Source organism: Pogona vitticeps, chromosome 12 (assembly GCF_051106095.1).
Source record: "Pogona vitticeps strain Pit_001003342236 chromosome 12, PviZW2.1, whole genome shotgun sequence".
In the NCBI taxonomy this organism is placed as follows: Eukaryota; Metazoa; Chordata; class Lepidosauria; order Squamata; family Agamidae; genus Pogona; species Pogona vitticeps.
In genome coordinates, this window is record NC_135794.1 from 15,791,151 (window position 1) to 15,804,056 (window position 12,906).

The 12,906-nt window shown below is 45.1% G+C and overlaps 1 protein-coding gene across 2 annotated transcripts in view; it reads right to left on the reverse strand.

Moving 5' to 3' along the window:
• Positions 1-1,778: 1,778 nt before the first annotated feature.
• HACD3 (3-hydroxyacyl-CoA dehydratase 3) overlaps positions 1,779-12,906 on the reverse strand; it is a 36,480-nt gene continuing 25,352 nt past the window's right edge. Inside the window, exons 6-11 of one of the 2 annotated variants that reach the window (XM_020805668.3) lie at positions 11,563-11,673; positions 9,981-10,108; positions 8,977-9,089; positions 8,460-8,566; positions 3,518-3,649; positions 1,779-3,054 (exon numbers count right to left, since the gene is read on the reverse strand). In XM_020805668.3, coding sequence (XP_020661327.2) covers positions 2,978-3,054; positions 3,518-3,649; positions 8,460-8,566; positions 8,977-9,089; positions 9,981-10,108; positions 11,563-11,673 — 668 coding nt within the window. In that variant the 3' untranslated portion in view covers positions 1,779-2,977. The remainder of the gene's footprint in view (positions 3,055-3,517; positions 3,650-8,459; positions 8,567-8,976; positions 9,090-9,980; positions 10,109-11,562; positions 11,674-12,906) is intronic. The other variant, XM_072981888.2, reaches the window with a different exon arrangement.

The window sequence follows — 12,906 nt, forward strand, 5'->3', positions numbered from 1 at the left end:
TGATTTCAAAATGCAGATTAACCCACACTTGATTAGCCTCCATCTCTAGAGCAGAGTGTTCTGGACAGAAAGAGTGGGTGGCTTGTGATAGAAGGAAACTAGTAAAGTGAGAACAGGAGGCTCAGAATAGCATGTGACAGCAACCTGTTGTGTTGAACTACAAGCCCCATCATCCCCATAAAAGAGTTTAGTGCGGGCTAGCTGATTATGAGAACTGTATCCCACCATAGCTAGAGGGTGCTAGGTAACAGAAGGCAGGTCGAGGGGGAAGAAACATCCCGCCCAGCTTCCTCTCAGAACGCGGGATGACTCCAATTGTGTTCACCAATGGTTTCACAGAATAACTCAAAACAGATTATTTTAATATAATACAACATTGATTTCTAGAATTCAAACATGGGGTCACAAAGACTACACTCAGATGATGAAAATGAAATTAATTCCGCCCCTTCCTCAAGGCCATGGGGCATTCAAATTAAGTCTGAATGCCTCCAGATGCCAGAAGCAGAAAGTGGGGAGGCAGTGGAGTGACAAAAGCTGGGGGTGGTCTGTGGTGGAAACAATATGAGTATGATGCGGTTTTAAATAATTTTTGTAAAATATCAAAAGCCACTCAGCTCTTCCTTAGTTTTCCACTGCTATGTATTCATTGTTTACACTGACTAGCCATAATTCATTCAGTTACAGATTTGAACTTACATCATACCTCCTGTGACTGGGACTCAGGATGGCTCAAGACATGATTTAAAAAGAGATGCAACTAAAAACACTAGCATGTTAAAAAATTAAAGACAATTTTGAAAGCTCTAAAGCTCTACATACAGCACTTCCTCTGAAAGCCCCTTCCTCAGCAGATATTATACCAGATATATTAATTCAAAAGTTCATCTGGGTAGAATATCCAGTATAAGCATAACTTACCGTATTTTTTGCTCCAGAAGATGCACCGGACATTAAGACGCACCTTATTTTTAAATATCAAAATTTAAAATAAAATAAAAATAAATAGAGCAAGTCCCAGACTGGGACTGCAAAAAACAAGCAAACAAGCAAACAAACAAACAAAAAAAAAAACACCAAAAAAACAAAGCAACATAGAAACATACCCCCAGCCCAAATCTACCCTCCAAGACCCACCCAGAACATTTTTTAAAAGTAAAAAGCAGCACATAATTTTTAAATACCAAAAAATAAAGTAAAAATAAATAAACAGAGCAGGTTCCACGTTGGGACTGCAAAAAAATTACCAAAAAACAAAGCAACATAGAAGCATATCCCCAGCCCAAATCTACCCTCCAAAACCCACCCAGAACATTTTTTTAAAAAAGTAAAAAGCAGCACCTAATTTTTAAATACAAAAAATAAAATAAAAATAAAGAAACAGAGCAAGTCCCACGCTGGGACTGCAAAAAAAATTACCAAAAAACAAAGCAACATAGAAATATACCCCCAGCCCAAATCTACCCTCCAAAACCCACCCAGAACATTTTTTTAAAAAGTAAAAAGCAGCACCTTACCGGTCCAAAGCCTCCTGGAGGTCCTCAGAAGCCAGCGATGGTGGCGAGGGGGGCACCCCGCGGGGCCTCCAGAGACCTCCGGAGGCCTCAGAAGGCAGCAATAGTAGTGAGGAGGGGACAGTATTCGCTCCATAAGACGCATACACTTCCCCCCCAATGTTTTTGGGAGAAAAAGTGCGTCTTATGGTGCAAAAAATACGGTACTTTACTATGCACTCCAAAACCTGCTAGGAAAAAGAAAGGAAAGCAACCACCACGAACTGATGTTTTCAGATCTTTATTATTAGAAATTCACTTTCTGTTTGCCTTCTGGAAGACCAGCAAATACAGACTCAAGATAAAGTGCCCGCACCCAAAACCATAATTTAACAGGTGGAACAGCGACATAAAGGCTAAAAAGCAATACACTACTGCTGACAGTTAGTGATGACAATAAGTAGGACAGCCCAGAAGGTGTGGAACAAAAAAAAAACAACTCCCTGGTATTTACCCACCTGAAATAAATGGAAAACTCCCACTTCCAGATAGATGCTGAGGGAAAAGAGTCTGTGCGCTTTACTCATCAGCAGCCTCACACAAATGAAGGACAGACAAATAAAGAGGTCTGTCCCATGCCCCTTCCTGAAAATGCCAGGAAAAATACATTCTAGAGCCATCTTCAGAAGCCAAACTAGCTCGAGAAACAAGAGGCCCTGCTCCTCAAGAGAGCTCCTAATCCAGATTCAGGCAGGTGGATGCCAAGCCAACCATACCCCTTGTGGCAGTGACTTCTGCCATTGGGGGTCAGCACCGCCTCACTGGGTGTCCTTCTGCAGAGGGATGCTGTTTTAACATCAGTGAGATTTACTTCCATGTCAAGGGGTTTTGAATACAAGTCCTTAGACCCATGCCGCAGTGAGGGGGGGAAAAAAACCCTATTTCTAACCCTAACCCAGCTTTTTCCATAGGTAAGAACAGGGGACAGACTGCCCATTGCCTGCAGAAAGGGAGACGAATTTTTAATGAGGCCACTCTCCGCAATCATCTCATAAGCACTGGCAAAGGGCAGGGACCAGCCAGTCAATCTGTTCCTTCAACAATTCCAAAGGAAACCGAAGTGACTAACTCTTGCCTCCACTAATGCACAGCTTCAACCAGCTGCTATTTCTCCTCACTGTGGGAAGTTTTCCTCTCACCAAGTGCTCTGTTTATTTGCATATAAAACAGGAAACAAAAGTGTGCTGGGCTTTTATGTTCAGTTTTTAGCTTGAACAAAGGGGAGCTGAATCAAGCAGATCAAGAGGAAGAGTTCACTTGGACAGCATTATGTATGAGCGTGTGGTTAGGGAAGACACATGTTGGTGTAACTGTACAAAATCGGTTTTCAGATTAGCAGGACAAGTAAATTTTTTAGGAATGAGAGAGAGCCCTACACCTGCCTTCAAGGTAGATTAGAACGAGAAGCTATTCCAATATCGGACCTAATGCGTCTTCCTCTTTTTGGGTCCAAGGTGTCGCTTCCTTTGCTTGTAGAGATGACGGAAATTCACAAATGGACCTGGCAAGGATAGATAAAGAGTCTTAATTCTCAAGGTCAGTAACTCTGGAAAAAAGATGAGTGTTGCAGGTAAAAGTGTCCCAACCCTGTTTTATCTGAGGGAACAGGATACTTCTCTTTCAGTAATAACAACAACAACAGCTGTGCTGTCAAGTCTATTCTGACTTACAGTGACCCTTCTTCAGGGTTTTCTATGTATAAAATACTCAGAAAGGGGGGGCATCAGTCTCTCCTTCTGGTGGCATTCTGGGCCCCCGTTGCTTGCTGGCCCTTGTCCTCGGAAGCACAGCAGGGAATGGAACGCCTGACCACGGGTTCGCCACCTCACTGAGCAGCAACCCAGCCAGCTTCTTATAGGATGACCCAAAATAAAAATATATTCTACTTTGGAAGTCTATCAGAAGCCCAGTATTCTTACATAAGGAGAATCTTTTTTAAAAAAAAAAAAGGATCGAAAACTCACCTAGAAATAAAAAGACAAGATAGAGTTGAAGAAAAACTGAAAAGGGAATGGTGAAGTTCAGCGGGGAGGGTAACTGGAGGCTGAATCTCCCGGTGCTGTTGAAGATGGGAATGGACTGGATCACTGCCACGGCTGAAAAGGAAAAGCGGCCAGAAGTCAGGCCATGTTTGGTGGGAAAGACCAAAGAGGTGCAGTATTGTGTGTACGGCAACACTGTTCATCTTGCCCAATAGAGAGAGCATGCAAAAGACAGTAAGGAGCAGGGGTGGACATCCTGTGCCCCCACCCACAAGGCCCCCTTGTGAGGAAACTATGAGCAAGGAGAGGGTTAATTCATTCCCTAAAGTCTGTGGAAAGCTGTTCTAGCTGGAGGAAGATGAGTTGGATGGGAGGGAAGGAAACATATCCCAAGAAGCGAGACTACAGTGGGGTCTTGACTTGAGAACTTAATCCGTATTGGAAGGCGGTTCTCAAGTCAAAAAGTCTGTAAGTCAAGTCTCCATTGACCTACAGTGCACTGAAAACCGATTAATCCCGTAACAGACCGTTTTTGTTCCATTTTGGGTTTTTTCTGGTCTGTAAGTCAAATCTCAGTCTGCAAGTCAAACCTAAATTTTGCGGCCAGAGAAGTCTGTAACTCAAAAAGTCTGTAAGTCAAGCCGTCTGTAAGTCAAGGGTCCACTGTAGCTTCGTCTGCGTGGCAGTGTTAGCAGCAGCCTTAAGGTAGGAAGAAGGTTCTGAGAATCATGCCTTCTTTGAGTCTCATGGCACTCGAATCAGTGACACCTGTGATACCTGATTAGTCACTCTTGCAAACGTTGCCAGTTAGCTAGTTGGGAAAGAACACAGGATGATGACTGACTCATCCAGAGAGGGGATGATGACATATAAGGCAAGCCAGAGGAAAGGTTCACTTAAGCAGCTTTGAGCAGTAGCGCCTGACAGCTTGTGCTTAGCTCGCTTGCTTCATCTTTCAACATGTTATTCTGCTGAACTCTGCACGTGCAGTGGAACCATGCTACTTTGTAACTATAGAACTAGATAGTTTTTATTATTTTCCATGGGTCTGACTATTAACTCCCTAAGTTTCAGAATGAGTTTTGTTTTGCTTTTTAATATGGAACTGCTTCTCATCGTTAAGGTTATTATATTAGAAGCTCTAAACCTACTTTTAAACATGTACATCTTTTCAAAATACCCTTAATAAAAATAATAAAATTTTACAGCTGTGTTATTACCAAGTCAGTTCAAGGGGATAGCAGTACTAAGGAAAATGGCTTGCACTTGGAGGTTTTGAGTGGGCTATTTCTATATTTCTACATGGTTGGTTTGCAGTCACAAGCAACAACCTGAAAATTTTGGTTTTTCACGGGAGCACTAAAGGAGCAAGTAAGCGCAAGAGTGTTGGGAGGAGGGGTGTCTCATAGGAATCTTTCCCCCATCACTAGCACACTGCTTAGCAAGCACCCATGCCAGGTTAAGCAAGGGTAGTGCGGCTAAGTGGTCAGTGAATTCTCTCTGTGTTGGCTTAGGTTCCTTAGGCACCCCAACCTTTAAAACAATACTTCTTATTCCCCCTCCCTCCAATGGCCTATTTCTGCCCCTGGAAGTCTCCTGGTGCAGCAGTTCTGCCCCTGGGGTCTTGAGGTACCCGACCCTGATCCTCCCCCCATTGTTGTTATTTAGTCATTAAGTTGTGTCCGACTCTTCGTGTCCCCATGGACCAGAGCACGCCAGACCCTCCTGTCTTCCACTGCCTCCCGGAGTTGGGTCAAAGTCATGTTGGTCACTTCGGTGACACTGTCCAACCATCTCGTCCTCTGTCGTCTCCTTCTCCTCTTGCCTTCACACTTTCCCAACATCGGGGTCTTTTCCAGGGAGTCTTCTCTTCTCATGAGCTGGCCAAAGTACTGGAGCCTCAGCTTCAGGATCTGTCCTTCCAGTGAGCACTCAGGGTTGATTTCCTTCAGAATGGATAGGTTTGTTCTCTTTGCAGTCCAGGGGATTCTCAAGAGTCTCCTCCAGCACCACAATTCAAAAGCATCAGTTCTTCGGTGGTAAGCTTTCTTTATGGTCCAGTTCTCGCTTCCATACACCACTACAGGAAAAACCATAGCTTTGACTATGTGGACCATTGTCGGCAAGGTGATGTCTCTAAATTTTAAGATGTTGTCTAGGTTTGTCATCGCTTTCCTCCCAAGAAGCAGGTGTCTTTTAATTTTGTGGCTGCTGTCACCATCTGCAGTGATCATGGAGCCCAAGAAAGTAAGATTTGTCACTGCCTCCATATCTTCCCCTTCTATTTGCCAGGACATGATGGGGCCAGTGGCCATGATCTTAGTTTTTTTGATGTTGAGTTTCAGATCATTTTTTGCACTGTCCTCTTTCACCCTCATTAAGAGGTTCTTTAATTCCTCCTCACTTTCTGCCATCAGAGTGGTATCATCTGCATATCTGAGGTTGTTGATATTGCTTCCGGCAATCTTAATTCCAGTTTGGGATTCATCCAGTCCAGCCTTTCGCATGATGTATTCTGCATATAAGTTAAATAAGCCGGGGGACAATATACAGTACAGCGCTGTCATACTCATTTCCCAATTTTGAACCAATCAGTTCTTCCATATCCAATTCTAACTGTTGCTTCCTGTCCCACATATAGATTTCTCAGGAGATGGATAAGGTGGTCAGGCACTCCCATTTCTTTAAGAACTTGCCATGGTTTGTTGTGGTCCACATAGTCAAAGGCTTTTGTGTAGTCAATGAAGCAGAAGTAGATGTTTTCTGGAACTCTCTGGCTTTCTCCATAATCCAGTGCATATTAGCAATTTGGTCTCTAGCTCCTTTGTCCCTTCGAAATTCAGCTTGTACTTCTGGGAGTTCTCGGTCCACATATTGCTGAAGCCTACCTTGGATTTTGAGAATAACGTTGCTAGCATGTGAAATGAGTGCAATTGTATGGTAGTTGGAGCATTCTTTGGCACTGCCCTTATTTGGGATTGGGATGTAGACTCATCTTTTCCAATCCTCCAGCCACTGCTGAATTTTCCAAACTTGCTGGCATATTGAGTGTAGCACCTTGACAAACATCATCTTACTGTATATAAATCGAACAAATAAAATAAATAATAAATAAATCTTTTAAGATTTTAAATAGTTCCACTGGAATGCTATCACCTCCACTGGCCTTGTTGTTAGCCATGCTTTCTAAGGCCCACTTGATTTCACTCTCCAGGATATCTGGCTCAAGGTCAGCAACCACACTATCTGGATTGTCCGGGACATCCAGAACTTTCTGGTATAATGACTCTGTGTATTCTTGTCATGTCTTCTTGATGTCTTCTGCTTTGGTGAGGTCCCTACCATTTTGCCCTTTATCATGTCTATCTTTGCCCAAAATTTTCCTTTAATATCTCAAATTTTCTTGAACAGATATCTGGTTTTTCCCTTTCTATTATTTTCCTCTATATCTTTGCACTGTTCATTTAAGAAGGCCCTCTTGTCTCTCCTTGTTATTCTTTGGAAGTCCGCCTTCAATTTCCTTAAATCTGGTCTTCACTTCCACTGTGTATTCATAAGGGATTTGGTTTAGATTATACCTGACTAGCCCAGTGGTCTTTCCTACTTTCTTCAGTTAAAGCTTGAAATTTGCTATGAGAAGCTGATGATCAGGGCCACAATCAGCTCCAAGTCTTGTTTTTGTTGACTGTGTAGAGCTTCTCCTTCTTTGGCTGGAGAGAATATTGCCCATCTGGTGATGTCCATGTGTAGAGTCGCCTCTTGTGTTGTTGGAAAAGAGTATTTGTGATGACCAGCTTGTTCTCTTGACAAAACTCTATTAGCCTTTGCCCTGCTTTGTTTTGAACTCCAAGGCCAAACTTACCTGTTGTTCCTTTTATCTCTTGACTCCCTACTTTAGCATTCCAGTCCCCTATAATGACAAGAACATCTTTCTTTGGTGTCAGTTCTAGAAGGTGTTGTTATCCTTCATAGAATTGGTCAATTTCAGTCTCTTCAGCATTGGTGGTTGGTGCATAAACTTGGATTACTGTGATGTTGAAAGGTCTGCCTTAGATTTGTATTCAAATCATTCTATCATTTTTGAGATTATATCCCAGTACAGCTTTTCCCACTCTTTTGTTGACTATGAGGGCTACTCCATTTCTTCTGCAGGATTCTTGCCCACAATAGTAGATATGATAATTGTCTGAATTGAATTTGCCTATTCCCGTCCATTTTAGTTCACTAACGCCCAGGATGTCAATGTTTATTCTTGCCATCTCCTGTTTGACCAAATCCAGTTGACCAAGGTTCATAGATCTCACATTCCAGGTTTCTATGCAGTATTTTTCTTTGCAGCATCAGACTTTCCTTTCATTTCCAGGTGTGTCCGCAGCTGAGCGTCCTTTCGGCTTTGGCCCAACCACTTCATTAGCTCTGGAGCTACTTGTACTTGTCCTCTGCTCTTCCTCAGTAGCATGTTGGACGCCTTCCGGCCTGAGGGGCTCATCTTCCAGCATCATATCTTTTAACCTTTTGTTTCTGTTCATGGGGTTTTCTGGGCAAGGATACTGGAGTGACTTTCCAGTTCCTGCTCCAGGTGGATCGTGTTTAGTAGGATCGTGAGGTACCCTATCCTGATTCCTCCCCCCAATACCTTTATATTAAAAGGACACACACATAGTACACGCACAACAAAATCGGAAGCACCCATCTGGGCACTTTTACATCCTTTTTAACAAGATGCCTACTTCTGATATAGGGCACAGTCCTCAAATGTTGTACAGAGTTAGAGGGCTCATAAAGAAAAGACAAGAGTGCTACAATCCAGGCCAGGAAAATTATTTATTGAGATTCGTAGCCCAGATTGTTTCTCAGCTCCGAACTCACACTGGGCAATACCAACTGCAAGACGAGTGAATGGGGAAAACGGTCTGCCACTTACCTTCTGCTAAGATGCCCAGAGGGTAGAGGGGTATCCAGATGCTGTAGCGAATCCAGGTGAGAACCTTCCATTCTACATCAATGCAGGAAAGCATATAGAATGGATACCTAGGAAGGAATCCATAGGAGGAGTCAGTGATTATCTGACCAGATGACATCAGCAGGAAAGGGAAAGAGCAAAGGTAACACTTGGTGTTGTCCACTCACAACTGGCAGCAACCCTCCAAGTTTCAGTACACACACTCTTTCTTAGTTCTACCCAGAGACATCGGGTAGACCTCTGGGGTACAGAACATGCCTGCTATCAGCTGCTCCCCAACCCAGCCCCCAGAACGGCTGTGCCGAGGCTTCGCAGAAAAGAGGGCAGATTTGGCAGACAGATTTGAAGGCGGAAAAGAGGGTGAGGGGACCGTCAACAAGTGATGGTGAGAGGAAACCCAGTGATTCCAGAAGTGACAATAACCCAAACCGATACACAGCAGGACACGAAGCCGAATTCCCCACCCCCACCCCAGTACCTGAATATTTCAATGAGACTCCAGAGGTAGAAGATGAAGAACACCACCGCTTTGCTGTGCATTTCCTCCACACTTCCCAGGACGATGAACAAAATAAAGTTTCTCCCACCAACCTGAAAAGAGAAGGGTGAAGAGAGAGAGGCTGGGCTGTGCCTCAGAAGGAAAAGTCCCACAAGGTGCAAACTCTGCGTAAGGGTGGGAGCCGGCCAGAAGCCCAGTCAAGGCACCCACCAGAGGCCAGGTTTCCCAGAACAAAATGATCCCATTGTCCCCTTTCTGCCAAAGCAGAGCAGGAGGCACTGCACGGAAGCGACAGAACAGCTCCCCCCCCCCCCACTGCTTCAGGCCCATCAATGCCTCACCGCCCAGGACAGCTGGCAAGAGATGGAAGGAGCCGAGCTCTTGGTTCCAGAGAGGCTTTCCTTTGAACCCTTTTCCCAACGTGCTGTGGGCTACCACTGGATGATCAGTGGGGAAACGGGTGGGGAGAGACAAGCCAGCACGTCCGCCACAGCATGGCAGCCTTTTTTCCTGGAAGGGTGACCATGAATCATGCTTACTCCCCATGTGTGATGAAGCAACAGGAATAGCCTTTTGCCCTAACAGGTTTCCCTAAAGGCCTCTCTGATCCCAAGAATCGCTCCCTTTCCTAAAACACTATAATATTCATTATCCCACCTATTTTTTCTCCAGGCTGAAATTCAGACAAAAGGTTAGCCAGTCTTCTCTTTCACCCAAAAGCCAAATTCACTTTTATTATGAATTTCAGCACCCAACCGGATGCAGAAGCCAAACCTCAAGGAAATTGTACCCAATGAGGGGAGGGCTCTATTAAAGCCTCTCTTGCATTTTACGCTCCAAAATGGGTGAAAATATCTACCTGTGTCTCCTCTAGGAGTGAGTCACCAGGTACCCACCTTTTGGTCGTTGCCGAGTTCAAAATATGGTGCCCGTTAAAAAGCCACTGTCACCCAACTGCCCCGGCTGTCTTGAGGAGATCTTACCTGCAAAACAACTGGTGTGAGAGGAGCTCTGACCAGACCTATAAAGGTGTTCACAACTTCCATGCAGGCCAGCATATGGCAGAAGTACATCATGTCTGCACTTGTGTGAAAAGTATCGAAGAAAGAGTCTGGAAGGAGAAGCAGAATTCAGTTTAAACACCTGTCTGACAACAAAGGGAAACCCCACTGGGCTGAACTCCAGCAGGTACTTCTCAGAAAGAAAGGTCAGCATCCCAAGAACCCCATGACTGAATCCAGTCCTCCAAGGCAAATTTGCAGTAAACAGCAGATTCAGCCAACCCCTGATGATGGAGATAAATCAGATTTTTAGAAAAAGGGGAGTTTTTAATGCTAGAGCAGCTAGCGATTGCAGAGCCCTGTTTAGTAAGGAGAGGGAAAAGTGAGCCAAGATCTCTCCATGAGTCAGAAATTCTTCAAACCCAAAAGCACAGACAATTTTTCAAAACAAAACCTTGTCAATGAAAAGCTGCAACAAGAAAGTCATTCTGCCTGGCCTGCTGCCCTTGCCAAGCCTCCAAGCAATGTAGCACCTAGACTTTCACCTATCATATTATCAAGATGCTTTACTTTCAATTTATAGTAATTATCTGACAAGTAATTTAAATATTTTAATAAAAATCCTTTCCTACTTATTTTGCATATATGCCCTAACGGAGTTTGGTGTGTTCGGTCTGAAAATTAAGTTAGTTAAACACTGGAAACCAGAAATGTGACTTGTTACCATTTATGTGGTGATAACAGCATTAACCTGGTGCAGACATCCCCTCTCCAAAGAGAAAGGAGCACAAACCTTCTTTTAAAAATTATGGTTACCCGAAGGAAACCCCACCTTGGTTCTATAAATGATGTCAGCAACAACTCCAGTAGCCTTAGAGGCAGCTGCCAAGAGTCTACACAGCATGCCTCGGGGCTTGTGGCAGTTACAGTCCAAGATCACCAGGCTCGCCACCTCAACCTCCGAAATGAGCCAACTGCTCAGGTACGGTTCCCCTCCTTTGGCACAAGACTGCAAGAGGCTTTCACTGAAAGTATAAGGCCCAGCTGGAAGCTGGCTCAGATCTTGGCCACGCCATCCAGAAATGGCAGCCAACTCCTGAATCCCCATCAGCTTGACTGTCAGCTCTAGGCTTATTCAGCGTCTGTAGTAAGAAAAAGAGCCCACTGCACCAGAGATCAACAACTCCTGCCCCACAGTCATTCAATGGTCCTTCAGATGCCAGGGTTATGGGGAGTAATTTGTCTTTTTTCCTTGCCAGCATCTTTAGCTAAAATATTCATAGCACATATTCATAGCGTGGTTCCGCTCAGTCAACTGACAGATGAGTTTTTCTCATACCAAGAAAGCCAGGGAGGCTTTTAACAAGACCAGTCAGAGGCTGGACCAGGCACACGTTCTGCTCGGAAAGGACACTCTCTCGCCGCTGGAGTTCAGGTCTGTCCCCATATCAAGGCTGCCCTCTGGCCCCAGCATCCAGCCCTTTAACCCAAACCAAGGGATCCATTCTGGCAGCAGCAGAGAACCCGCTTGTAAAGACAAGGAGGAAGAACAAGCACCACTTGCCTTTTCCCAGCATGAACAGCCGAACGGTCATGTTCACAAAGATCCAGGAGAAGCCCAGGAACTGAACGAGGTTGTACATGAACAAGTATCCTCTCTTCAAGTGTCGGAGAGCTGCAGGCCATTGGAGAACAGGGAAAATGTCATATAAATGGGAGGAGGCACTGGCACGCAAGAGCCTGCCACTTAAAAAAGGATGCCACAATCATTCCAAGGTCGTTTTTCTAGCTGCCTTCAGGGAAGGGAAGAAGACTCTGGCACATGGGCTGAATATGGTATGGCCCCAGGGGCTTTTTGAACTCCCTTCCCAAGGACTCTCCTGAAAAACTTGTGTTCCCCACCCCCCCCACCCCAATTTACCATTCCTTGAGGCCTCTGGCAGAAGCTGTTTTGTACACACAAACACACACTTCCAAACAGCAAAATCAGAAGTGGATCTCCAGCCACTTCCCATTTTAATTTTTCCAAGTTCTTTCCATAATAGCAAACCCCCCGCCCCCATTCCCGGGAATAGAAAAGTAGGTCCTGGGGAAAGAGAACCAGTCCCTGAACACAAAGAATATGCCAGCCTAGGTTGAGGTCACCTGTGATCCTGGAACAAACCCATGTACTGTATATGTATTTAATTTCTATACCACCTATCTGGCTACCAAGGCCACCCACCAAGCAGGGCAAATGACAATATTTTAATTCACTTCCCCGACAGGACTAAGTAACTGTGAGACCTGAGGCAAGGCTATAGAAGCTCTCGCCGGAGTGTCGTCCTCCTTTGAGAGAGAGAAGGAGACCCAAATGGAATCTACGGCTATCTGCGTCGCGGTGAGGTACTAGGGTATAGATACCTGTGACTTGGAGCAGGGCTTGAAGAGACTGTCAGTGGCCACCCAGACAAGGGTAGAAAAGGCAGGAACAAGGGTGGGGGAGCGACCGTTAGTAGAGGCGGGACATGGGGATATAAAAGGAGAGTGGGACAACATACCCGGGGGTTGGGAATTAATATGGGTGGAAGATCCATGGACAGGGAGATGTGAAAAGGTGAGGGTGCCTCGAGAAGAGGCTGATTACAGGCGACGAAGAGGTTTGCCCCCCCCAAACCATCCTACTGGGGAGAATCGGAAGCCAGGGAGTGGTGGAGGCGGTTGAGAGAGGAGAAAGAAGCGGTGGAGAGGGAGGAACCAGAGAGGAGAGCATGGCGTCTGGAGGAGGCTTGCGGGAGGAGGCATTTACTAGACCTTGGGACCCCTATGCAGAGGGAGCAGACCTCTATGACCATGAGAGGGGAGATGAGGAGACCTTACCCGTGATTGATGTGGACATTGATGCTAAGGAACTGGGTGAGACTAACCC